Source organism: Megalops cyprinoides, chromosome 18, assembly GCF_013368585.1.
Source record: "Megalops cyprinoides isolate fMegCyp1 chromosome 18, fMegCyp1.pri, whole genome shotgun sequence".
In the NCBI taxonomy this organism is placed as follows: Eukaryota; Metazoa; Chordata; class Actinopteri; order Elopiformes; family Megalopidae; genus Megalops; species Megalops cyprinoides.
Genome location: NC_050600.1, coordinates 14,081,665 through 14,107,874, shown reverse-complemented (window position 1 = coordinate 14,107,874; position 26,210 = coordinate 14,081,665). Strand labels below are relative to the sequence as shown.

Sequence of the window (26,210 nt, the reverse complement as noted above, 5' to 3'; positions counted from 1 at the left end):
AAATCATTGTGACTGTTTCATTGTTGATTAGTAATAGGATAGTAATAAAAAATATTTTCTACCAAAGATAGTTTAGAGAATTTATAAGCAATAAATTGCCAAAACACATCTATACCTTGTTCACTATTGATGTATATATTTTTATTCAGTGTAAAATATCATGTTTAGTATAAAAGGCATCAACAGAGAATATTTGTCTTTATAATATCTCATCAGGACAACATCCTTATTATAAAAATGGCAGAATAAACTGAGGAACCTGAGGCTTCATACTGTACACGCTCATTTGGTTTAGTGTCTCCTGATACCAATGACAAAAAATTACAGTCTATGGTCAGGACACAGATCCAGGTACTTCCAGGATTACAAATGTTTTAAAAACAAAGGGTAAAAGGTAAAAGATTATCATTACAGCACCTAAGCAGTTCTTAATCTATAAAATAAAAGGTGACATTTGTGGTGGTCACATTTTAACCACAACCAAGTTTACACAAAAAGGCATTGTTCACATCTTGCGGAATACACAGAAGTACTCGCGTGCTGCATATCTAACTCCTTTTAAATGCAGTGTGTATTGAAATGCGCATTGATGTATGAGTATTATGTTATCACTTATATAAAACTCATTGAAAAAGTAGTCGGTAGACTGTCCAAGTTATTCTGTTGGCTAGCAGTGACATAATTAAACATGAACCTAAGTGAACTGGTTGAAAGAAACAGAAGCATGAAACAGAACTCTGCATCTTCCTGTAGGTAATACCTCTGCATCCTCTCTTAGGAGATGTCTGTGTGGGTGTGATGGGTGATAGTCACATCTTCCCATATGTGACATCCATCTGTAGCTCCTTGCACACTTCAGGGCTGAGACGTGCTGCCTAGGAGGAGCAGTAATGGGAACAACTTTGACTGACGCGGTGTGGTGGGTACAGGGCTTTCTGCCGTATATTCAATTATTTTCACTGCTTGCAGAGATGAAATCTGATTGCATTATACAAATGGAAAACAGGGTCACCGAACGGGTCGACCTCTCCAGGCTTCCCCTTGGCTTGCTCATGCCGTCTAAGGTGATCATTAGAACAGGGCTTTAAATAAATTACACAGATTCAAACCAGTGGAGTCCTGCTGTGTTCCTAGACCTTGAGAACAGACTTGCCAGAGGACCCGCTTTGTTTTTGTTTTAGTCTCAAATGTCTCAGACTTGTTTTCCTGAATAATTATTGTGTTGTATGTATGATATCAACCTCCGGGTGAGGCCACTGCATGTACCCCGGTGTGACATCCATTTGTGATAAACACAGAATAATTCACACATACATCAGTTTACATGTGAGCCTACCTTTGAGAAGTACTGCTTGGCTTCCTCCTGGTTCTTCTCAACACCTTTGCCTAGCTGCAGACAGCGTGCGTAATAGAAGAGAGCCATGGCAACGCCCTTGCGGATGTATTCCGGCAGACAGTCTGTACTCTTCGCTATTGCTGCGATGTCATCGTATGTGGATATCCTGTTTTCAACAGTGAAAAACAGTGAACATTGGAAGGTAATGAAATGAAGTGAAGATTTTATGAGTTCATATAGTCCCAGACTCATTGTAGTGAACCAATGGATGCACTGCCCATTTAGCGTGGTAACATAATTGTTTTTTAGTTTGAGATATGATAAGCATGCTAGGGTGACACTGCCTTAGCCTGTGAAATAAATGCATAGTATGAGAAACCATTACTTTTAAAATCTTTCTTCCCTTATCTCAGAGAGAGTGACTATTTTTTGTAATTCTTAACTCTCATAAAAACTTGCTCTGACATTACTGTCAACAGTCAGGCAACCAGTCTCCCTCATATCCACTTGAACCATCGCTATCAGAGAAAATGAGCCATTTCCAAAATGAATGTGCCTTATTATGACAGCTGTGTAATGGAACTGGTGCTCAGCAAAACAATTGAAAATGCTTCAGCTTAATTAATATCATAAGGGGGAAATCAAACTCTGGATGACTCATAGCACAACAAGTCTCTAAATGAGTAAAAGCCTGTGCTGCTACTGACTGTCATGGTCTTATCTGTCAGAATGCACCATAACCATTGCCAGAATGTACCATAACGTTCAGGGAAAACACTTGATCTGCTTGTTCTGCTAAAATGGGAAAGTCATCTTATAGTCTGTAGCACCGTCTTTGCTGATGGATACTGTTGCCTAGCTCATAGATGGTTTCATATTGTAATGCTGCTGATAAATGCAGGCCTGCTTATCCAAAATTTAAGAAACAGTGACTGAGGACAGCCGCTGGTGGCTTACAATATTGCAGTACAGACATTATGATTACAGCTTTTTTTTACACTGTTTTTACACAAAGTCAATGCAGGGGGGATACTGATGCATGCTATGTGTTCTGCAATTAGCATGAGTGACCACTTCACTGTCTGGTCATATTACAGGATGGGTTGTTTTTTATGGTCTGGGTCTGTGCAGTACTGTACCTCTTGGCGAGGGTGGCTGCTTGTGAATACAGCTTCCTGTGGTAGTAGTAGGCCACCAGGTGTCCCTGGGCATAGACATTCCCCCGCTCAGAGGCCTCTCTGAGGCACTGCAGGGCAGACTGATGGTCCTGTCTGATGCCTAGACCATACAGATACATGACGCCCAGTGCCCCCTGGGACTCCAGACTGCCATTACCACAGGCCTCTGAGTGCCAGAAGAATGCCTGTTACAATGACAGAGAGACAGGCACACACACATGCAAGGAAGGATAGTATCCACCACATAGACACCCTTTATGTACATAGTTTTTGTAAATAGAGGCAAGCAGATATTAGGAAGTGGAATTTTGCCAGTTCTTATAACGTAATCAAAGCTCAAGCTTGGCATTTAGGAGTTTAATGACTTCTGTTTGCATCAAAGGCAAAATGAGAAAACAGAAACACACCCTTTTCAGATCAAGTGTCTCACAGCTGGAATAGAAAAGGCCTAGTGAGGTCTGAGCTTTCACACTGCCATTGGGGTTACCATCATCTGCAGCAAGAAGCCAGTATCTGAAGGCGAGACAGGCAGAGGTCACCAGAACATGAGGCATACATAGTGCAACGTGGACAGGAAGGCTGGTCATCCTGAAGAGATGCTCACCTCTCTGCTTCCTCACTGGAGCGTTTGACCCCGTACCCATCCAGGTAGGCCCTCCCAATGTTGAACAGGGCGCTGTGTTTCAGAGACTTTGCTGCTGGTGAGTCCCAGCTGGCAACCCTCTTCATGTACTGCACTGCCTTTGTCTGTTGGAGCCCAAAACAAAATTGTTATTGTCCTGTAATATCATAATAAATGCAATCTTGATTCTGAGTGCAATAGCATCTCACCATCTCTCTCTGTACAGGTAAGGTTTGCAGACAGGTGACTGACTGACTCACTTGGTCAACAGTGGTTCCCAGGCCATCAAAATACATCACTGCAAGCTGGTAAAGAGCCCTGGGGTCTGTTTCCTTTATGCTATCACACACTTGTTCAGCTTTTGCATACAGACCCTGGGGTAGAAAAAGAATGGATACAGACAGGTGTGATCAAGCATTGCATCAGGTGTAATAATATATACACTGAAGGGGAAACAGTTGTAGAATATTGACAAGCAAATGTGAAAATACTGTCACTGACAGACTATGACTGGCTGCAAGGCCTTGCCAGATATAGAAATTGCTGGCTATGAACACCCCTCACAGAGAGTGATAATGCATTTACTCACACCAGCCTCCAACACATCGACAGGGAAGTGTAGGTCTCTAGACGAGTGCGGCACATTGTTTTTTGTATAATTTTTCTGTATTGATTTTCACCAGGCTTTACATTCAGTAAGTCAACTTACAACAGGTGTACAATCACCTCCCTGAGTAAGGAAAGAATATAGTGCTTATGCAAGTCACTTCAGCACATCAGTCATGATGTCATGATAAATTAATCAAACTGACAGTAGAAACATTTCATTACCATCCAAAATCTCTGTGCTTTATATTTGTGAACACATACAATAGAGATTTATGCTTAGTATGTCAGGTTCAATGGGTAGCTATGTAATGAAGGTGCAGTGGCAATGAAGTTATACAGCTACCTACTTCCATTAAAACCAGGCAGCAGAAATGCTGAGAGATACTTTTACCTCCTCACAGTATAGCTGCCCCAGGAGAAAGACAGCCTGTACGTCTCCTGTTTCAGCTCTTTCCCTCAGGAACTTCTCAGCCTTCTCCACTTGACTGCAAAAGTCTGATGGTTCAAAATTGTTCAAAAAGTTATTCAGTCACAACCGAGACACTACCTATTGCTGTTGATTGATAGTTACAAAGCCCGTGTTACATGAAGGGTTGGTGCTCATCTGTTCCCACAACAATCCTTGGTCAGTTCTATATTATCTTGGCCTTGACATAAGAAGACATCATTTGCAGATTCTATGCCACTGGAACCAAAAACTGTGAAACTTAATCATGGTATAATCATGCAGAAGGGGTTAAGAAATGTATTCTTTTTCAATATTTTGGATGGGACAGCTTTCATCAGGTATGTGTACCTAATTATCTCTAGTAAATAAAAAATTCTATGGATTCATTACATAAGTGCTTCATAGATGGGACGTCACCATCACAGGCAATAAAAAATATTTAAACCATAATATCTACTGTAACATTAAGTCCTTCGATTGGCTTCAGAAGCATGCCATCTGCCGGGTCTTTGAAGAATCTACGATCAACAATGTTTTATCTCACTGTAAATCTAAAATAACACAATGCTAAATTAAAGTTATAACACAATTAAAGTTACCAAAGCTGATAAAATGTTAATCCGAAACTCATAATAATCGCCATACTCTCTTTACAATATAAAACGGACCTGCTAAATATTGCAAGAATAAATCCTTTGTTTAAAGTTAAAATGAAACCATCAGAGACGTGGCATGTGCAGTATCTATGTGAAGCACATATTCTACTCGAAAATTACCTGTGTGCCTCTCTACAGTTAAACCTTCACCCCTGTAGATTTCTGAGATTGCATTAAGTAACTGTCCAGACTTAAAGTGCTCCGGGAATTTGTTTTCAGACTCCGGCTCCATTGCTTTTCAAAACCTAGAAACACATGTCAAAATGTTAGATAACAAGGTTCGACAACTGAAGGCCAACTTTATGCCAATGTATGTTTTGTTGAAATGGATGCCGGTATAATCTAAATAGAAACTAATACGTAATTTGCCATTCTTACCCCGCATGTGTATTTGCCGAGTCCAGCCTTTTTAACATTTGATACTGCTTTTGGTGATGCTCTTGCGCAAGCGCGGCACAGATTCACAAAAGCGTCCATCGTTGCTTGGAGAGATTATCCTTGACAACCACAAACATGGTTTATATGGATGCAAGTGCACGAATACCCTGAGGCGTAGCGGCACAAGGTTATCTAAAACTTTATATGTATCTGCGCACCGAGGTGGTCTGCCATGCAAATCCGTTTTGCAGCGAAAAACACCTGTGTCTCCATGTCAACTTTGTTGCATTAATTACCGTTATGATTCATGAAAAACTAAAGCACATTCATTGATGTGTCTCTTTGTGTTAGTAATGTAAGTTGTATCTTGCCAAGGTTGGGAGAGCAGTTGGAGACCATCGCACATCCAGTGTTAAGAGTAATTGCTCACTTTAGTATGACAAAGACTGTCACACAAAATGAGCTTCAGGAAAATTGAATTGTCTGCCACTTCACTCAAGTGGAAAGTAATGCCTAGCCATCAGGCAATATAAATGAAGGACAAAACGTTCACCAGTTTTAATTTGCTCAAGTATGAGCTAAATTTTCTTGCCGTTATTTTCCTCTAGCCACCACAGTCCTTTTGGTTTTTTTTTTCAGGAGACCTTTTCCAGTAATAGCCATGCTACATGACAGCATGACTGGTCAGAGCATCAGAAACTAATACTGATCTTGCTGTCCTCCATGCTGTTGTGATTAAAGTAGACATGGTGATTTCTCTGTCTTTGTGTCTCTCATGTGGAAAATTACAGGCATTAGTCTGCTTCAAATAGCCCTGTCATTCAGCAGCTCAGACCTGCTTTATGTAGCTCAGAACAGATAAAATCTTCATGTTACTGAAAAAATGTTATTGATCGTTGATGCTCTACCATGTTATTTATCTGCTCTTGAAGGCAAACAGTTATATATGCATTATCTGAAGGCCCAGCAGATGGCAGAAGCAGGCTGATGTTCCAAAGCTCCTTTGTGATTGCTCAGTGAGACGGTTCAGTTCTGACTTCATTACAGTACAGCATGATATTCACTATCTACTCAACACATCCCATATGACTATGACTGTCTTAGAATGCTATTAAAGCTGTTGTTTGTGTTAACCTTCTATTTACTGTGCCCCCAAAACCATAACTAGTTGATTGTTTGTAATGCTAAAGTAAAACAGCAATACAATTAAAAGCACATAACCGAGGAACATAACAAAAAGGAGGTAACGGAGGTCTGCAACGAGCTATCGAGTCATTTCATTGCCTTCATTGGTCTACAGATAGTTTGGCGCAGTACGACTTTGAGCTGTTCCATCTAACTCCACCCACTCGACTTGTTTCATACTCATAGACTCAAGTTTTAATAAAATCGATTATCAGTTGGACCGCCGGTAGCGCAAGTACATTACATCAAACATGGTTATATCTCCCTTTTTATCTCTCTTTATTTCACAAAACGTCAAACGACCAGCTGCTACAATACTTTTAGCGTATCTAAAGAACTACACTTTCCAGAATCCACTACACTCCTATGACACCGGAGACAACAGTACAAGGAAACAGAGAGCGACCGTCCAGGATATAATGTGTAAAATGTACAAAGACGCAATTTCAAACGTTGAATTAAACTTGATTGGAAACTTTGCATTCAGTAATAAAGTGGCAATGAGTGGTTGACAAGGATTGCACGCACAACTGCAGTTCCACCGCCCCCTTGACATCAGCTGATGACCACAACGGAATCCAAGGTAACACGCTGTATACAAATTTTTAAAGGAACCAAGTAGGTTAGCCTTCTCAGCAACTATAAGGGGTGGTAAGTACAAAACGAAGTTTAAAATATGAAGTATTTGAAATTCATTTCTAAGTACTTTTTTAATTAATTATTTATTTATTTTTTTGCAAGGTGCACATTTTATGTCCTTGTATTAAACGGTATATTGCGATATGTTTGTAATACTGTAAAAGGTAAAGACCTAATCAAATACATGCATGGCAAACGTAGTAGTTTGCAATTTTTGTAGTTCTTGTCCAGTTTTTAAACAAAATTATTGTATGAAGTCTTATTAAGTTGTGATGGCAGTTTATGTGTTTTCAAGGTAATTATATATTTTATAGTTGAAGATAATTGTGTATTTTCACGAAAAAAAAAAAAACAAAAAAACGGTTTTTACATCAATTCCGTATAACCTCCAGAAATGTTACAGAATTAAACTCTGCGGTGTTTTGTGGAAAATAGCAGTCAGGCAGAGGATCTATTTGTGTGAACAGTATCGCAGGTTCCAAAGCCATGCCTCCAGAAGGGAAGTCGGATATGGAGCGAGTTGGGCTCTTCAAAGAGATGGGCTACATCACCATCGGGGATAAGTACACCCCCAACGTTTACAGTATGTTGAGCTGTGCCTGGATAATCAAAACAGAAGACAACTGTGTGCAGTAAAGATCTTTCAAATATAAAAACAGTATTTCTTCAACTTGTGAGGGTGACATGTTGTACTTATCTTGTAAAAGCTATTAAGGATAACATGACTGGACTGCTGTAACAGGTTGTGAATGTCAAAATGATGGTATATCCACATGTTGTATGTCTGCATACAATGTCTGCACAATAATTTTGGAAGAATATACTGTATATCTGAAAAGAGAATCAATACCCTTTTATGTTGGTAATCATAACATGGCAGACACCTGAAAGTAACAATACTTTATCTGTGTGCTGTTTTTTTATCTGTATTTCAAGGACCTTTCAATGAATCAGCCCAAAAAAATAAGCAGATGCTGTGTGGGGGTCCAAAGGAGAAGTCGGGGCTGCAGGCGGGCTACTTCGACAACCAGTTCAAAAGAATCTTCGAGAGGGAAGCCTTCACAGACCCTCTCAAACTGCGCAGGCAGTACAGGATGCAACAGGCAAAAAAGAATTTAGGGAAGGCCTTTCTGCCCAGCAATGGAGAGAAAAAAATGTAAGACTATACTTTGCAACTTATCACAGAACACAGAGTGATGACAAGGCACTAATCTGAATGAGGTTTAAAATGGATGAGGTTACAAGACAGACTTTAATGTGTCCATGGGATCAGTGTGTACACATAATTATGAAGATTGGGAAGACAGTAATTTCCCCCCCTTGTTGAAATGGAAATGAGCAAATTGGGTCTAGTTTCAGTAATAATGTAACTATAATAGACAACAGCGTATGAAAGTCTGCCATCAGCGCCATACATTGATGCTTGCTTTGTTTAAAGAGAAAAGATTAAAGCATGGAAGAACAGTGACCGAACACACAGCAGAGATAATGTAATCGAAACATGATGTCATTGTGGTTGCACACTGTATTTAAATCAGAGCGCATTAAGGGAACCACCAATGCTTGCAGTTTCCATTTAAGCCCAAATTTCCACTTACATGACGTATTCCTGTTCTCAGGGAGATGTTTGCCAAGATGTTGTAATTCTGTTAATGAGGCCAGGGTTAACAACTTACTCCACTGCCTGAAAACTCAGAGCATTTACAATTATTAGGCTGTAAACAGACTCCATATTATGCTGCTCTCAGGCTCTTAATATTGATTGCCCCTGGTTGGTTCTATGCACTCAAGGTCTGGAACTGGCAGCTACTATGGAACACTGAGTGGACCCATTCAAGCCATGAGCACACTGCAAGTCCCCAGGAAACCTTTCAAATCACCAGGGAAGAATATATTAACAAGCCCCCCCAAAAAAGGAAGTGGATATGGGTATGTTAAGTATTACTCATTATACTCATTATTATAATTGTGCAATATTTTTAGATGAATACATTGTGTTAAATTGTTCTTATGTTTAACAGATATCCAAATGTCACCCTCTCTAAAATGCACACCTACTCCACAGACCCCTTTGACAGAGCAAAAGAGATGGTAAAGGTAAGAGTCCTGAATGTGCATGTTGAAGCAACAACTGCGGGATGAATCATTCCTGCTGATCACCTGTTGTCAGACATATGGTTGCTTGTATTTGGTGGAAACCTCTGTTTTTCAGAGGGAGATGATAGCACACAGAACCAAGATGAAAGGGGGTCCCTTCCGTTTGAATCTGCATCCGAAGGAGTGTTTTGACAGCAATCCTTACAAGCTTGACAAGCCCTTACCACCTGTAAAGAAAACTGAGGTCAAAAAAGACTTTGTGATCCCCTTCAAACCAAGCTCACCAAGCAAAAAGGTGAGGAGGTGATTATATTTACTTCAGTCTGGCACAAATCCAAACAGAATACATTTTAAATTGTTGGACAACTGGTTGAAGCTACCCATGTTTTCCCTGATTTTAGACTGGGGGCATGAAAGCAGGAACATTTGATACATATCCTTCCCATTCTGCGGACCCCTATGTCTCCAGAAAGACCAAGTCTGTGACAGCCAATAAGGATGGAAAGATATTCCACCCATCAGCTGGGCCAAAGAGTATGCCAGTGCAGAGCATCCTTAACATGAATGTCAAAAAGTAAGATTTGTAACTCCTTGTAACTGAGAACTCCATTGACTGTCCAGGAATCAATTCAGTGGTTACAACTCAACTGCTCAGGCCACATAAATTGAATTTGATGCAGGTTGCCACTTGGTTTCTTCAGAAAAAAGACTTCATTTTGTCCACCTTGCTTGCTTGGTATTGACACCTTTTTAGTACATTTTCAGTTTAATGTTAAATAATGTTAATAACGTGATATTTTTTGCTGAAACAACTATTGTGTAATTTCCTTGTCTGTTTATTTGCAGGGTGCTGAACTCCACAAACTATGCAACAATACCAGCAGTAATGGCATATTAACAACTGAACATGCCTGGGGAATACACACAGCTACATCTCACATCTTCCTCTGTATACTTTTTTATCTCTTATCATGGCCAAACACAGAAGTTTAGTACTTTGTAATGTGTGGTAAAAAAAAAAAAAAATCTCATAAGTTTGTTCATTTAGGATTCTGGAAAAAAAGATCCAACTTGAGAGAGATAGAATAAGGATGACTTTGACAGAAAGTATGGTTCAGTAAATATGTTCAAAGCTGAAAAATACCCTTTGATCGTATTAATGAAACAATAAACATTCATTGACATGAGTGTAAGGTAAGATGTGGTCTTTTTTCTGTGAAATATATTTCTCAGCATCAACTGTTTGCAAAGTATTCACATCTGGTTTGTGCCACACTTGATTTAACACTCGTGTGTATACATTGACTTTTATATTGTAAATGTGCATACTTGTTAATGTTATATTTTCTGGTCACAACAAATTGCAATCATATATTTCAGAGGTTGCCGACATAACTACATACAGTTATATATACAATAAGTAACATGAAGTTATATTTAAATATAGGCAAATAATTTTCGGTCATATTCTCTTAACATACTTCAGAAAGTTAATAGGGTTGCCTTAATTATGCAAATGTTAAATTAATGTGTAACTACTGTAATCTACCTTTTGTATAGAGTGAGACCTTCGAGCAAATACGTTATGACTACTAAGTTTAGGTCCAGTGACCTGTTGATATTTAAACATTAGAATCTCTAATTGGACTACAGCCCTTTATATTACAAAGTAAGTATTTCATTTTTGTGAAGGACACACTGTGTGTCCTACAGTGGAAAATGGTAACACAAATAGTGCAGTTATATGAAGCATGATACATTCTTGTCATACATTGTTGTCGTACATAAACTTTCTACAAATGCATTGTAGTTACAACTGGGATTGCAAAGATGTAAAATGTATCAAATTGTAAAAAAAAAAAAAAAAGATTTTCTCCGTAACTATAGCATTGCTATCTACAATCTGAGTTACTGAACATAAATGATTAATACTGTATTTCCTTAATTGCTGATTATGGGAACATTCATAGTTACTGTTAGAATATAAATAGTTACAACACAGAATACAAATATAAAATAAATATAGTAATCAGTGTTTTTGATCTCTTAGCTTTTTATAATGGCCACTCACAATTATAAATATATTTATTGTATTTTTACAAAGTGAAGTATCCTGCAGTGTTGTGAGTTGCTTGACTGTACTAGACAAATGTATAATTACACCAGATATATTTTCAGCCTTCACTATAATTTCTACATAAGATAATTAATAATTAAGTTGTTGGCACTGTTGTTTTAAGTTATAACTGTATGGAACCTCTCATCTGCAGGAAGCTGCCTCTCAGAGGGACCTTTATATGCCCTCTTCAAGCATCTTGTTTGCATCTTGCCCATCGTCCTGGGAGAGATGCTTTTACACACAGCATCAGATAAGAGGTTGGTCTATTTTAGAATCGTTCCTGGTCACTACAGTAACCACTGCAATGATAAATTGCATTTTGGAATGTTCTTACTTTCTGGTGTTACACTGTCTTAGTTACATTGGTGTAGCACCCTGAATGGCCATAAAAGCTCCAAGTGACATCAGTGTGATGAATTTGTGCCAGTAGCCCTCATACCTCTCCCATCAATGTTTAATGGCCTCAATTATTAATGGGAGTTGCCAAGGTAACCCTTTACAAATAGAGTCACCCTTGCCCTATTGGTGAATTAACTGCAAACACGTCGGAATCCCTTTGACACACTATCCAGCCATATTCCTTGAGAGGAACAAATCTGGCATGCGCTGGAAATGAGGGTGACCTAAGTGCAGTTGAAGAAAGCACACCTCACTTGTGGGCAATCATTTCTCCAAATAATGTAACAGTATACTTTTTATAGGCCAAAAGACTGAAGGAGTTATGTGGTATGTGTGCTAATAACAGTCGGATCCACTTTTATTTGGTTTTACACCTGGTGTTAGGATATAGAGACTAAAACATATATTTATCTCTCATGAAATGTTTACAATGTTGTGGTATTGTTGGAAAATTTAGGGGTAGCTTATACATTTATTAATCAGCAATCCAATTATCTTTCTTACTATGCAATACTTGTCTGACATAGGGTGAGTAAACTGTACCAGCACAAGAATTATAAAAGTGATTAAATATTCCAATAATAGTACTGTTAAGACTTGCATTATTCATTTTTAATGAGTTATTTCTGTGCTTATTGATGGTGACTAAATGATGATCAAAACCTATTAGTCTACACTCTCTAGCTGCCTTTGGACTCCAGCCAAGCTAGAGGGTACTGCCCCTTCATTGGCTAACTATAAACGTTATCCCCTTTCAGCTGGCCTAAGAGTAGTGGAGTGGGTTTTGGATTTTATAAAGCTTTGTTGTTCCAAATAATTTGTATTTGCAGTATTTGCACATACACATAGAGGTAAGACAGCAGCTTTAAGAAAATGTGCAGAACTTTCTATATACTTTCTAATTTGAATTTTTTTGTAGTTTGGACTTGAAATGAACCTTATGTTTCTATAATACGTGTTTTACCAGTTAACAATTAAACTTGCATGATAAAATTCAGCTATAGAGGGTAAGTTTTTGTTATGAATGGTTACAAATGTGAAAAGCAAGTCATAAATGTAATCCAGCAATGTATGATTTGTATAATCTGAAATACAGTTGTTTTAGATTCTGTTTTGTTCAGATAAGGTTCAGATAAGTGGAAATGATACATCTGTTGTTTGTGTTGATGTGCATCTGTCAACATCTCTATGATTTTTATTTTGTTCCTCATAAACAGGTTGTTTAGTTGTAGCTCTTCCTAAATTCAGTATCTCAGCTGTAGCAGAAGTATAACTGACCCTCAGTATGCAGTGAGACAGACTGCCTTGGTTTATTTTCTGAGGTGAGATAATGCATGACAAGGCTATGCAACAAGCACCCATAAGGAAAGGATACCACAGTGACACAGCTCACCAAAGCTCACCTCATTATAGACAACTGTCATTACCGTAATGACACTTGTCCGACAGGGCTACTCCATCACAGGCTTCAGTGGGGGGCAGGAACATTGATCATTGGTGTTCTTGCTTCATGCACTTAGCATAACTGTCATAGCGTGAAAGGAGAAGGGTGGAACACCAGCTGTTGGAACGCTGAAGCGGCATGTGTTACCTCAGATGTTAAACCGTCATTTCCATGTAAATACAGTGCAGAACTGTGTTCGGAGCATGTGAGCAGGTTGAGATGCCATCTGTGCTGCAAACAGGAAACAAGCACTTAGTAGCTCAGTCTCATATGAGCTGTGCTGTTGGGAGGGGTTCATTAAAAATTTCTCCTTTACATAATGACAAAAATGACCTTAATTCATATTGCTATGTAATTATGTTTATGTCATGAAAGGTTAAATTATGGCAGGCAATGTTATTCAATAAGTGAAAAAAAAACAGAAAGCATTCAGATTTGGCAAAACAAGCTTTATTACAGGGAATGCAGAGATGAGATCTTTACTGGTGATATTCAGTGAAAATGTTGTCAGTATGTACTAGCCAAGGATCATAATAATGTTCAAAGACAAAACTGCTAAAATGTAATTGTGTCTGGCAGCTGTGAGCTAATGTTTGACTTGGTATCGCTGAAAAAAGATTACATCCATTGATGTAGTCAACATGTCTTTGGATTTGGATTTGGATTTATATCACAACAAATCTATATTACACTGCATAAAAAAGCTTTGACAACCAAAAATAAAAGCAACATCTACATGTAAGTAAGCCTTTTTAGAACAAATGTTACATGTCAACTAAAATTAGCAGTGTTTGTTTTGTCTACAAAAACTGTCTGTCCATTGAAATAAAACATTTGGCATAGTGACTAGTGACTGAACATACAGATAGGAAGACAACACTTCTCATAACATTTGAAATATTTAATATTATGTTTCTTAGTAAGGATATTCTAATATTGATAACATAACCACTTCCGTATGTAAGATCTCTCAGGGCTCATTTCCCCCAATTTACTGTTTGTTGACAGCATGAATAATTTCATCCAGAGATGATATTATCCTTATTTGGGAATTTTACCACCCACTGGAGTCTACCCTTGAGATTTTCTGGCAAAAATGCAGAGTCTGTCATGCTTTATAGTCAAAGCAAATCCCAACTTCAGCAGAGCTATTCTGGTGCTTCTATGTGACACTAACTGCTATATCACAAGTAAGTCAGTCAGTGTGCAATGTCAGTTTCCTCACTGCAAGCTCTCTGACACCTGTAAGTAATAGCAGATAATCATTTATGCAAAATATTCCCTTAGCACAACTGTAAAAGCAGCCCTTAATCAATCATATACTTGTCAATTTTATAACCTAAAACTGAGTGCATATGAAAGATATTTTAGACAGGAGGTGACGGGGTCATTGCCCTATGGGGTCTCAGGCCTGTCCTTGTATGTATGTTTTATGCATTAGGGTACACAGTGACAACGTCATGCCCTTCTGGAGGTCTCATCCTAGCTCGTGCGTGGGTTTCACAGTAAAGCTGTCCCTCCACAAAGAAGTAGCCCTTCTGCTTGAGGTTGACGTCACAGTCGGAGCACACGAAACAGCCAGGGTGGCGGAACTTGTCCCGCGCCTTCACTACCGTGCCCCTGAAAGAGAGAGAAATGACTTTCAGCCCAGGCAGATCAATCTGGACCCTGATGCATGCTGGGAGAAAGTTTAGATTTCCTCTTTCTTAAAGACGGATAGTAAGCAATGTGGAAGATGAACAATCAGTTCCTATTCTGTACGCTCACATACAATTTCTCCACCTTACTTAAAGCATCCTAAAAAGCTTGACTTGAAGTATATTTGTGAACAGCCAACCCATAACACTCCGGGCACTTTGCACAAACTAATGGATATGACTATGTGCCATGCCTTGCAAGAGCCATGGGGAAGACCTTGTAGTTGTGGGACTATTGAGTATCTCCTGTGCTGAAGAGTGCGGACAGGCTGAAGGTGTCGTGCCAGTCCGCGCCATAGGTCAGAAGTTCATTCAGCCCAGTGGATCAAGTGTGCTGTGCATGTCCACCACAGGAGGCTGCTCCCCTTTGAAGCAGCATTTGCGGGGGCGGCCGTGCCTTTCACCTCCTGGTGTGGACAGGCTGGAGGGAGCAGATTTATGCTCCTACACAGTGCCTTGTGCCTTCTTCGCTCGTTTCAAGGCATCAGCCCTTTTCACAGATCAGCGCAACAGCAGATGTGTTCCACCACATCAAAAGTGTCACAGACAGGTATCTCCTTACTTAACTTTTGATTGAAATTTTGCTCTCATCCCAAAGATCAAAAGAAGATCAAAAGGGGGGAAAAAAGCTTGCATTGCTTATGCCCAAACTTCTCCTGTTTCCCCAAGTGCAGACATCTTGGAGTCAAGTTTGCTTCATGCATTTATGGACATTATTCTTTTGGAACAATCTGAGGTTTATGAATAAATGCAATATTTACTTTGTTGGCTTAAACACATGGGAATGGTGGAAGTTGTGAAGGAGTCCTTCATTGAAGGCCTGCTGGCTGTACTCACACAATGCCGTTTCCGCACTTGTCGCACAGTGGCAGCTTTTGCAGGCTGCCTGCAGGCGCTGGAGGCTTTGTCACTGGGGCTTTCACACTTCTGGTGCCAATGGGCCTCGTTCCTGTGCAGACATCCACCCCGTGAGAAAAAAAAAGACACATGACCATCAGGGTGCTGTCAGTCTCTGAATAGGTCAAGTAAAAAATGTACCAAAGGCTGTCCGTAGAAATTTTCATGTCTGCTCAATGAAGTACATTTTATGTAACTCTTGGTGTTGCTGTATTCCCCTATGTTTTCATGAAGGTGAAGAGTCCATTGCAGATTATTTTTTTGGATGGCAAGTTTTGTAAACACAACTTTGTTGTTTCACCCTTAATGTTGCACTGTGCTGGAGGCAGCGCTTCAGAGCTCACCATCACTGTCCACGTAATCCTGCAGGGCCTTGAATGAGCCGGACTGGCGAGGCTCGTGAGGCGCCTCCTGGTTGTCTTGCAGCATGCGGTACACATGGGAGTCCTCAATGGAGGAGAGCGTGCTGCTGCTGTGGGGATAAACACCAGCCTGAGCCACTGCTTCTCTACAGCCAACATGCAGGAACGATTCCTATCCAGCCACAATGGAGAGGCAATCATGGCAAAGACCCATGTGATAAATCCTTTCACCATGTCCTCCATGGCAAATTTACAGTACTGTAGCCACATGAAGTTCAAAGAGCAGTTATATTTAGTTCCGGCTGCTTTTAGAGGACTTGAAATTGACAGATACTTTTTTTCCATTGAATATCTAATACCTTTGTGTGAAGGTATGTTAAAAAAACAATTGTCCCTTGGAAGTTAACATGTGAAATTGCTTAAAATGTTTTGAAGGTTGTCATAGAAATACCTCTAACCTTCTTGGGTTAAATTTGAGGAGTTAACGAGTTCTATTTTTGAAAAGGAATTTGATTCCCAAAAGTCAGCACTTGTAGACCTAATTAGGTTTTAGTGTTTCCTGGACATTGTCATGCATTTGTCCAATTTATTTTGCCAGAAATAAAGGCAATAGAGCATGAATTTTGTGCGGATCCTGAAGGGTACAACATGGCAGTGCCAGGGAGGCAAATCTGGAGACGTTAATTGGCTGGGGTTACCTGGGTGGGAGCTGTTCATCTACAGAGGACATCTGAGCCTGCTGCCGTGCGTTCATGATATTGGCCTCAGAGTACAACTTTATAGGTGAGTTATACTGAGCACTCGGGACCTGGGCCTCCTTTGGGCAGGGCTTAGGGGCTGGCTGTAAGTCAGAGGGGGAAATGATGCCTGGCACCTGGGGGGCTTTCACTGGGCGGTGAGGCTTGAAGTAGCTTAAGGCCGCATCATGTGATAGCAATGCCAGAAGCACCAAAGCAGGGTTTGACCAGACAACATCAACATAAATACAGGGAACATGGAGGACCACAAGGAGGACCATGAGAGAACAGACAATGGGAAAGAGTGGAAAAGAAGTTAGATGAAGGTTAAGGTGTTTTGGAGCAGCAGACATGGTTGTTGCACAGAGGGTAAAGCTTCAGGGAATAAATGTCTCTTGGTTTAAGTTTGCTTAACAGTTTTAGAATCTAAGATCATGCCTTGGTAATCTCAAAAGCTTCTATGAACAATGATATCAATAACTGAACAATGCAGGAGATTCAATTCAATGCAAGATTCAATTGTTCTTCCATTCTCCAGTGCTGGTTCTGGAGAGGCACAGTCCAGCAGGCTTTCTTTAACACCCTAATAACTGAGAATACAGGGTATTTTGGTTTAAATTAGACAGTTGTCTGATTAAGGTGGAAAACAATTCTCCTAAAATGCAACTGTCCAGGAGAATGACAAGGTTCCTTTTCTCAAGATCGAATGGCAAGGATTATTAAATGGAAAGCTAACTGCAAGTGGAAACTGAAATGTGCAGATGTCAAAATAATCCGTCATACTTTTGGCACAAATTCTGAATGTAGTCATGCAAAAAGTTAGTTCCTGTACAAACAAGGGTACAGACCAGACTAAAGTTAGCACATGCAGGGAGTTTATGAATCTTAGTAACCTGCTTTGGCTTGCAGGACTGAAGGGCTTTGGTCTGATATTAAACTTGTGTTCGAAGTAGCCAAGGTCCTGTAAGACACAAGAAGGTGAGGCAGGTGTTAGGAAAGGAGACTGTGAGATTAAGAGACTGAGGAAGCATGGAGAGTAGTTGCTGTAGTTGATGATTCTGGCCTGCATTCAAGGAGGTGAGGAGGAAAGAGGCTGGAAAAGCAAAGGAAAGAAGAGCTGAGGAGCTGAGGTGAGGGACACCAGAGGAAGGACGTGACGATGGGCCACCGGACAGGAGGAGGAACCCGCCACTCACCCCTCTGGCTTTTCGTGGACCAGGCCCCGAAGCTGGCCCTGCAGGGCATCCTGGATGTTGTCTTGGGAGTAGAGGCCTATGGGCGTGTTGTATGTCGAGCTCACCACCTGCCTTTTGTCGTCAATGTTGGCGGCCGCCACAAATGGCTGGGCTCTTCTATTATGACCTGTACCGATTGGTTTGAACTCCTACATACGCAGCCGGACAGAAACACAGACTTGGCACTCTTGGTCAAAACCCTACACATTCATCACATGCAGGTACAGGGTAGGGTGCTAACTGTGATTTGTTAATGAGGTGAAATGAAAGGAAAGATTTTTATTTGCTCAAAAAGATTAGACAAAAAGCTCCTCTTCTGGCCAGTGACAACACCTACAACACAGTTAATAAAGGTCAGAATGTCAAAACAGGAATGTGCTGGAAGGCTTGCCGTGTCCTTTTCACAAAGCTTGGATGCTCACTGATAGCACACAGCATAACAAACCACTGTGACACTGAGAGAAATATTAGCTATTTCCCTTTTAATAAATTCCTTAACAGCATCCAGCCTTTTGCTGGTGTGCATTTTTCACATACAAATTGCTTTTGTTAAGACTTATTGCAGAGTGTAAGACAAAGCAGTTTATAGTTATATTAGTAGAAAATACTGACAAATGACTGAATATTGAGAAATTGCGGAAACGCCAGGAATATAACGGCATGATCTAGGTTTTTGCAGTGAAATTTCTGAAATTTTAAAAATCTTAAATTAACATTAAATTAAATGTTAATATTAAAATATTACTTGAATTTGAACACATTTCTGAAGTCCTGTATTGGGTTATTTTATTATTATAGGTCTTGAACATCAGTTTTCAAGAAGTGCTAAAAATAACTTGACTTCTTGTTTCAAATTCTTACTTACTTGCTGTTCTGCTTCCAAATTGATTTTGAATGGGTTGGGTTTGCCATCTTCTGTGACCTGAGGCGACCAAAGTTTGGTTTCCGGCCTGCAAACAGAACAGTGGTATTCAATGCTGATACAGACTACTCACCTCGAGTGAAATAATAAATGAAACTTAAACATCAATAGGGAAACAGGGTGCTTCACATTTCATCTCAGCCGTGACCCCAGTATAATCATAATTTATATCAGCAGAGACAGCATCCGAGGCCAGGATCCTAGTTCTGTGATTTCACCAGGGTATGAATCAAAGAGAAGGAATGTAAATGTGGGTCTGTGGCCAAGTTCTGTAGATTCATCAGAGATTTGTTGAGGTCTAACAAGCTCAGTCCTGACAACTAATCTATGTCCTCTCACATTTCTGCCTTTGTTCTCAAACAGCTGGCCATTATCATCATATAAAATGCTAGATCAACTAACTTCGAGTGTATTATTACAGTGAGATATTTTCAGATATTCTTATCCTTATACCTAGCATTAATGTGCTAGTACAGACCACTTACAAAAGGCATTGTACTACTCTGAAGGGAGTTCGTGGAAGTGGATAAGCCAACCGGAGGTTTGACTCAATGTAATTAGGAAAAAGGGTTGTTAAGAACTGTGGCACAACGGCAGCGGATTCAGTGATTGCCCAGCCTTTCTTTGCCTTATGCGCTGGCCACAGAGCAGGATCTTTCTGTACCTCTCTATCTTGAGGCTGAGCTGGCTGGTGGAGTCCTTGATCTTATTCTGTGCCTCACAGTGTGTCATCCCGTCCGCGGGGGCTCCTTCGATGGCCAGGATGATGTCGCCAGGACAAAGGTTTGCCAGTGATGCCTTGCTGCCTGGAGTGATCTGCAGACAAGAATTGCTTTAAATTGAGCAGCTGAGGCTTAAACTAAATTCATGGTATGTCTCTCGCCCACAGTTTTCACTTTCATGGGAAGTACACAAATACAACTGAGTAACATTAGGTTACATTATTGCACGACACTGAAAAATAGGCTACCTTCTTGGGGATATGTGAAAAATATTCATTTATCTTTGAATGGAGATTCAAATTAAATTGTCTTTGTGCTGACAACCAAGAGAAAGAGAAACAGAGAGAGAGAGAGAGACAGAAAACGAAAGAGCCAGTGGAGAGTGAGAGGGGGTGAGCCGTGCAGTCCTGTGTTGTAAATTTTCTATAAATAGCTGAGTGTGGATGTATCCATCAAAGTGCGGTGTCATACTGCAGCACAGGGACACACTTCCCATATTGACAGTGCACTGATCTAATTGCCAAGGTATTTGATCTGCATTGGAAACCCCCCCCCCCCCCCCCCCCCCCCCTCTATTGGGGCCTGACCTCATCCTTCATTCCTGTTTCTCTCACTGTCTCATTCCTGAAGTATTCATTCCTCTCCCTCCAGCTCCTTATCTCATCGCTTTACCTTGCACCAGGGCCCACGCCACCTGCTCCTCCATAACACTTCCCTATTAGGCCCTCTCACTCAGCGCACACTTTTTTTTCTTTCCCATTTTCCTTTACTTTTCTGTCGGAAAAGGAGATTTATATGGAGTTAGATCATCACAGCTGTTTATTACTTTGATATTTTTTCCTGTCTCATCCTGCTTTACATCAGCTAAAGGGAGTATATACTGAATACTGTGGGGATGATACATTATAGATACATTTATCCAAAGAAATGTCCTCACTGGTTGATTGTGAGGGGCTTCCTTGGGATATTGTGCTGCTGCTGCTACTACTACCACTTCTGTACGCAGTATTCACAGCAAGCATGGAGACTCTGCAATGTCCAATGCTGACTGTTCTGCTTGTGTTCCCATACACTCAGCTAATTCAAAGCAGGCATCTTATTTCATCGCGAGCGATTCCAATTAAAATGATTAAAGAGAAACTACCACTCCATCGGACTCAAACACAATAAAAATCAAACGTCTTCCCATGGAGCGTTTCTCACACCCCGGCCAAATGAACAATGCGGCACTGTCTTCGAGGTGTAAACAGGTCGCGTCCAGAAAGGAGTGTGGAAGGAGTCACAGAGTGCCAGGCTGAAACAGAAAACCCGCTGGTGTGTGGAGGCAGACAATAGCCACATTATGGAGTTCTGCAGCAATGCAGAAACAAACACTGTGAGAATGCGGGCAAAGCCGTGGCACACGGGGAGCACCTTCTCCCCGTGTAGGCAGCAGGAGGGCTGACTGGACGTAAGGTGGTGTGAAAAGGCACCGATCCCGCACAGTATGACATGCCAGGACAGAGGACCTTCACCAGGAAATGCACGCTCAAGCAAGAGCAGTTTTTTCAGCTTTCCATGAGCACACAGAGAACACTGTGAAGAACTCGCCAGAAGGAACTGGCAGCAGTTATTGCCATGGAACAAATTTAAAATTCTAAAAGTCTGAAACTGGAGAGAACACAAACCCTTTGATGATATTCACATTGCTCACAGTACTTGTTCAGCTCTCTGAGCATGACATTACCATTCATGTTACTTATGTTTGAAGATGAAAAGATGTCTGAAAAATATTACTAAGATTACTAAGCACTGTCAAAGTCACAGTCACGTTTATACAAAACACAGAGCTGGATAAGAGAACGTGCTGTACACTTGCTGTTTCCTTTTGGAGCTCTGGAGGTTGTCTTTCTGTCAGTTTCAATATTATACAGCTCAGATAATTAATGTCATAATTAATGTCCAACAAGTTTTTGTGCTCATGTGAATGTAATTGTCAAATGGAGTTAACACAGCTGACTACTGCATTTGAACTTTCTGACATCTCAAGCTTAGCTTAGTCGAGATGACATAACATGGGAACTGTTTGGCTGTTAGCAACCTGGAGTGCTTAGAAAGGTAGGTACAAAGTGGCACAGAAAAGGCGCTTTGTAGGCAACAGCTAAAACACAGGCAGGGTATGCTGCTGAGGTACTGTAGCAGAACAGAATGTATTTGGGGACACGCTAGGAAACGCTAATGGACTCCTCTAAAAAGAGGACAATTCATCACGGCAATTAAAAATTACAGGTAGAGTGAACATCACCTTCACTATAGAGACTGTTCACTTGTAACTCACACTGAAGGTTTCAATGAATTAATTTTATGGAAATTCAGGTTTTAGCTTAGTTAGTTTAGTTACAGTTTCTTAGTCTGATTCTGAAAAAAATGTTATCTTCAAGTTATGATTCAGATATGCATGACACTCTACTTCCCAAAATAATAAGAAAACACGAATGTCAGAACAGTTCCATATAATGGTAATGGTTGCATTTCTGTCTGTACAATGGGTCTCTGTCCTGTCAGGTTCCATTCAATTTTAAAATTAAATTTTTAACAGAACATTATTAGATGTTGGTTAATATTTAAAAATATGAAGAGCTTCATAGAAAATGCGTGAACACAAAAGCAAGGCACTCCTCTGTACATGAATAAATACATCTTTTTAATATCTGGCATGTCCATTTTTGAAACAAACAAAAAAAAGATCACCAGCACAGTTTGGCTGTGACAGTCTTTGTCAAGCTATCACTAAATATAAAATATTTATTGAAGTCGGGTTATTATTTGCTGTCAGAGGGTGAATCAAAAAATCCAAGACTGACCCCAGTCTCTGTTGGACGCTGCAGGAATGGCTGGAGAGTGAGTCATTACTGCTTTATCAGATCCACAGTAATATCCCCTTGGGGAATGGTGACAGTGTGTGCTGACTGTGTGGAGACCTTATCATTAAATGCACTGACAGCCCAGTCCAATGGCGTGGACACAAAAATTGCACTTGGCTGCCATTAAATAGCTGTATCTTGCTATATGCCCACCTGACTACAGGTGTGGATATGAACAGATACCGGTGCAAGAGTAGCTAATGTGAGAGATTAGTGTACCTCATCCATTCAGATTAGTAGGGAAAAGCATTAAAATAATTTCCAGTTTTTACTTGTCTGGACCTTTGTTCTCAAAGTGGTGATCAATTTCTCTTTAAGAAACCCAAACAGAAATAGGCAGAAGTCATTCAAAAGGGCATCACTGTCAATGAAGATATTGCATTACAGCAGAGGTTGAATTTAAAGGATCCAATATGGCTTCCCTTAGCATCGTTATTTTGGGTGTTTGTGAAGTCACAGACCTATAAATAAGTTATGGAAAAAGCTTTGAGAGGGACATCAACCAAGCAGGAGTTCATACTGAGGTGGTTATACATCAGGACAGCCTATTTCTCCAGATTGCAGATCTCCTTTCTGCTAGTCTTCCCTGATGTTTCCCCTCTTGTTGAGCAGCCTCCTGGTACGGCCGAGGTTTGCCCCTTGCTCTGCATCTAATAAAAGTCATTTTGAAGAAAACCAGTCTTGTTTATGGCAGCCTGGCCTTCATTCTTCTGTGCTATTATGGGTAATTTAAACATCAAATGTCAGGGCTGGCTTCTTACCGTGTCTTTATTGCTTCATTTAGAATTCCTATTGAGGATGGAACGATCATGTAGGGAGCTTCCCAAAAATATCCTAGAGAAATGTTACAGTGGTGAGGGTGAATTAACGCAAACCGAAAGCAAGGAATGCGCAACGGCTAGGCCTCATCACAGTGAGTTACTGCAGCGGTTCAGTCACATTGCCCTGAATGACTCCCAACCAGATTTAATGGACACATACATTACATTACATCAGTGTTTCTCAATCCTACTCCTGGAGCCCCCCTGTCCTGCATATCTTCGATCCATGCTCCAAACACACCTGACTGAAATGATTAACATGCTCTTGATTAAATCAGGTGTGCTCAGCTACTCAAAAGTGCCGCTGATGAGTTCAGTCAAGTATATAGCGCAGGGAAAGATGGAAAACATGCGGAGCAGGAGGGCCCCAGGAGAAGGATTGAGAATCAGTGCATTACATTATTGGCATTTAGCAGACACTCTTATCCAGAACGCCTTACATCAGTTACAGTTTTTTACGTGTTATCCATTTTTACAGCTGGATATTTACTGAAGAAATTGTGGGTTAGGTACCTTGCCCAAGAGTACAGCAGCAGTGCCCCAGGGGAATCGAACTGGCAACATTTTGGTTACGAGTCCTACTCCTTAGCCACTATGCTACACTGCCACCCACATAGGGATAAAACGTTATTGATCACATTTTGTGTTCGAGTTGCTGTCCTGCACCAGCCACCTAATGGAGTGGGTTCCAATGAAGAAGAGCCTCGCTCTGCAGCCTTACAGTATAGGATGGGCTCTTTAACTGTGCCCACTGCTTCCTTCCTCCCAGCAGCCTCTGTTTACACCCCGGGGAGTAGCTGCTCCTTTTTTAGGCTGATGGCCTCACTACCCCCCCACCCCCCACCCCGCTGTGCTGGGCTGTCCCCCTGCAGCCTGTCACAGACACAGGGGCTGGGGGGTCGGACATCTGCTCGCCTGACAGGTGTAAATATCCCAGCAGAGCTTCACTTTAGATGCCTGAGCGATGCTGTGCACCCAGTACCCACAACACTTTTGGTAACAGTCGTAATAAACGCCTATATTTGGCTGCGCGAGAAGCAGGATTAACCCCATATTCACAAATGAATGACTGACCCCGGGCACCAGGGAGACAAGAGAAACACATGGAGAGGCACTGACTGACTGTGCCTTTACGCAGCCCTGCTGATGTAGCCATTTTAATAACATCAAATTTTTCAGATAGGTCTACATGAGATCCACTCTAAAAAGGCCAAGCCAATGAATGAATGAGTGGGGAGCAGCACCATGTGTCCATTTGTATTTTGGGATGTGAACACACACCCACCGGGGGGGCAACATGATCACCAGGGATGCCTCTTGTTTAAAAAATGCCACTATATGTATTCAGTTGTGTATGATGCAGGCCGCTATTTATAACTAATCCCTGGTGATTTACGACGTCAGGACCCCCCCACTTCCACTGATGGTGCATTCCTGGAAGGGCAGCTCCCCACTGGCCATGACAACAATGAACCCCACCATGGTATAGATAAGCAGGGGGAACCCATTTCACAAATTCCAGGGCTGGAGGTTCACCTTCAGGTATAATAATAGCATGTCATACATTATCATACTTAATCCATTCATTTGAACACAATTCCAGGTACCCCGGCACACGATACCTACATAATCATTGTGTAAAGCTAAAAATGGCATAGGGAAATACATATTAAATCCGGTATTTTTGGACTTTGGTAAAATATATTGTACCATTGAGCACAGGCAAAAACAATACGTATATATGGATGAAAATAACAGGAGTATTAAAGGTCCTGATCAAAGTCTGATCAAGAGTAATGCCCATTCACCCAGTTTTACTGTTTGAAATAAATATTTTTGAATTTTTTTGTAATTAAAAAGTAGGAAGTAGCTCTTGTCTTTCTGAATGCTTCACACCCTTTCATACCCACATACTCGCACACAGTAGAAGCACTGTTTTATCTCTGCAATCACTTTTTAAACCACATGTGAGGACACATTCATAAGAACATCCCTTGGTATTGACGGCAGGGTCTAGGTTTTTTCTTTGTTATGTAGGCATTTACAGAAGCTTTGGAATAGGATACGAGCCAACTATACCGTTAGTTATGATAGTACCTCCTTTTCATATTAAAAACATAGAGGAAAGCTGGCTGTTGCAAAACTTATATAGTCAATGAACTGTTTTGCTTTATCTAAATGTTTTGCAGTGCCACCAACAACCACAGATCTCAAAAAGTTTTAAAAGTATAAAACACTTTTTTGAGAATGATGGTTTAGCAAAGGAATCACAGTACAAAGTTTTAACACTATAAAACAAAGATATAAAAGTACATGACTTCCACACTAACATCATTCCATAAAGTACCCTGCATCTGTCCCCTACTTTACCATTTGCCCAGCTGGAGGTACCTACCCTGGAGATGGTAAGGGGCTGGTTGAAATCCTTGCCCCCTGTGAGCCGGAATCCCCATGGAGCCGGCCCCTCGAGGACTACGTTCTGTGGCATTCTGTGGTGTGATCAAACAGCAGAGGGTCAGTAGTATTCCTCCCTTCCTCCAGACACAATCAGCCTTCCACAGCTGATCGGCAGTGTTCTGCCCCGGGACCCTTTAAACAAGCGCGTGTGAGGGCGAGGGGAGGCCCCGCCCCTGAGTGAGGTCATCGGGCAGACTGGGGACCTGAGGCAGCATAATGCAAGCACTCTCTCTCTAGACCTTTCTCTCCACTTGGCGGGACACCTGCAATCACCTTCCCAGTAGACAGCTGCCCCCCTGTCAGTCAACAGACCAAACCCCCACCCCCGCATGAGTGACAGGCCACTG

The 26,210-nt window shown here is 40.9% G+C and overlaps 3 protein-coding genes across 7 annotated transcripts; 1 reads left to right on the top strand and 2 right to left on the bottom strand.

Annotated features, from left to right (window-relative positions):
• Window positions 1-800: 800 nt before the first annotated feature.
• LOC118792869 (LRP2 binding protein) lies at window positions 801-3,447 on the bottom strand. Its single transcript, XM_036550697.1, has 6 exons — window positions 3,397-3,447; window positions 3,119-3,261; window positions 2,922-3,027; window positions 2,476-2,699; window positions 1,337-1,502; window positions 801-875 (listed from the first exon to the last, which is right to left on the bottom strand). Exons 1-6 carry the CDS (start codon window positions 3,430-3,432, stop codon window positions 810-812), a joined length of 741 nt encoding a protein of 246 aa, XP_036406590.1. The 5' UTR covers window positions 3,433-3,447; the 3' UTR covers window positions 801-809.
• A 3,580-nt stretch (window positions 3,448-7,027) lies between these two features.
• Window positions 7,028-10,074, top strand: c18h4orf47 (chromosome 18 C4orf47 homolog). Its single transcript, XM_036551967.1, has 8 exons — window positions 7,028-7,063; window positions 7,519-7,634; window positions 7,988-8,207; window positions 8,843-8,980; window positions 9,073-9,148; window positions 9,264-9,443; window positions 9,550-9,722; window positions 9,995-10,074. The coding sequence occupies exons 2-8, from the start codon at window positions 7,538-7,540 to the stop codon at window positions 10,044-10,046; spliced, it is 936 nt and encodes a 311-aa protein (XP_036407860.1). The 5' UTR covers window positions 7,028-7,063; window positions 7,519-7,537; the 3' UTR covers window positions 10,047-10,074.
• A 3,470-nt stretch (window positions 10,075-13,544) lies between these two features.
• LOC118793477 (PDZ and LIM domain protein 3-like) lies at window positions 13,545-25,985 on the bottom strand. 5 transcript variants are annotated; one of them, XM_036551681.1, is made up of 8 exons: window positions 25,802-25,985; window positions 19,625-19,776; window positions 18,904-18,988; window positions 18,000-18,187; window positions 16,765-16,977; window positions 16,049-16,176; window positions 15,645-15,756; window positions 13,545-14,730 (listed from the first exon to the last, which is right to left on the bottom strand). In XM_036551681.1, exons 1-8 carry the CDS (start codon window positions 25,892-25,894, stop codon window positions 14,541-14,543), a joined length of 1,161 nt encoding a protein of 386 aa, XP_036407574.1. In that variant the 5' UTR covers window positions 25,895-25,985; the 3' UTR covers window positions 13,545-14,540. The 5 variants fall into 5 exon arrangements, with proteins under 5 accessions (XP_036407574.1, XP_036407575.1, XP_036407576.1 ...); XM_036551682.1 differs by having other exon boundaries at window positions 16,049-16,173; XM_036551683.1 differs by lacking the exon at window positions 18,000-18,187 and adding an exon at window positions 17,697-17,764.
• Window positions 25,986-26,210: the final 225 nt, after the last annotated feature.

Excerpts from the sequence above, each read along its gene's own strand:
- LOC118792869 (XM_036550697.1), bottom strand. The coding sequence starts at position 3,432 with ATGTATTTTGATGGCCTGGGAACCACTGTTGACCAA. Across the intron at positions 3,028-3,118 it reads TCCAGTGAGGAAGCAGAGAG|ATACTGGCTTCTTGCTGCAG; the intron begins GTGAGCATCTCT and ends TCTCGCCTTCAG. Across the intron at positions 1,503-2,475 it reads GCAGCCACCCTCGCCAAGAG|GATATCCACATACGATGACA; the intron begins GTACAGTACTGC and ends TGTTGAAAACAG.
- LOC118793477 (XM_036551681.1), bottom strand. The coding sequence starts at position 25,894 with ATGCCACAGAACGTAGTCCTCGAGGGGCCGGCTCCATGGGGATTCCGG. Across the intron at positions 18,188-18,903 it reads ATTTGGAAGCAGAACAGCAA|GAGTTCAAACCAATCGGTAC; the intron begins GTAAGTAAGAAT and ends CTGCGTATGTAG. Across the intron at positions 16,978-17,999 it reads GTCCACGAAAAGCCAGAGGG|CTACTTCAAGCCTCACCGCC; the intron begins GTGAGTGGCGGG and ends TGCGGCCTTAAG.
- c18h4orf47 (XM_036551967.1), top strand. The coding sequence starts at position 7,538 with ATGCCTCCAGAAGGGAAGTCGGATATGGAGCGAGTTGGGCTCTTCAAA. Across the intron at positions 9,149-9,263 it reads GAGCAAAAGAGATGGTAAAG|AGGGAGATGATAGCACACAG; the intron begins GTAAGAGTCCTG and ends TCTGTTTTTCAG. Across the intron at positions 9,723-9,994 it reads CTTAACATGAATGTCAAAAA|GGTGCTGAACTCCACAAACT; the intron begins GTAAGATTTGTA and ends GTTTATTTGCAG.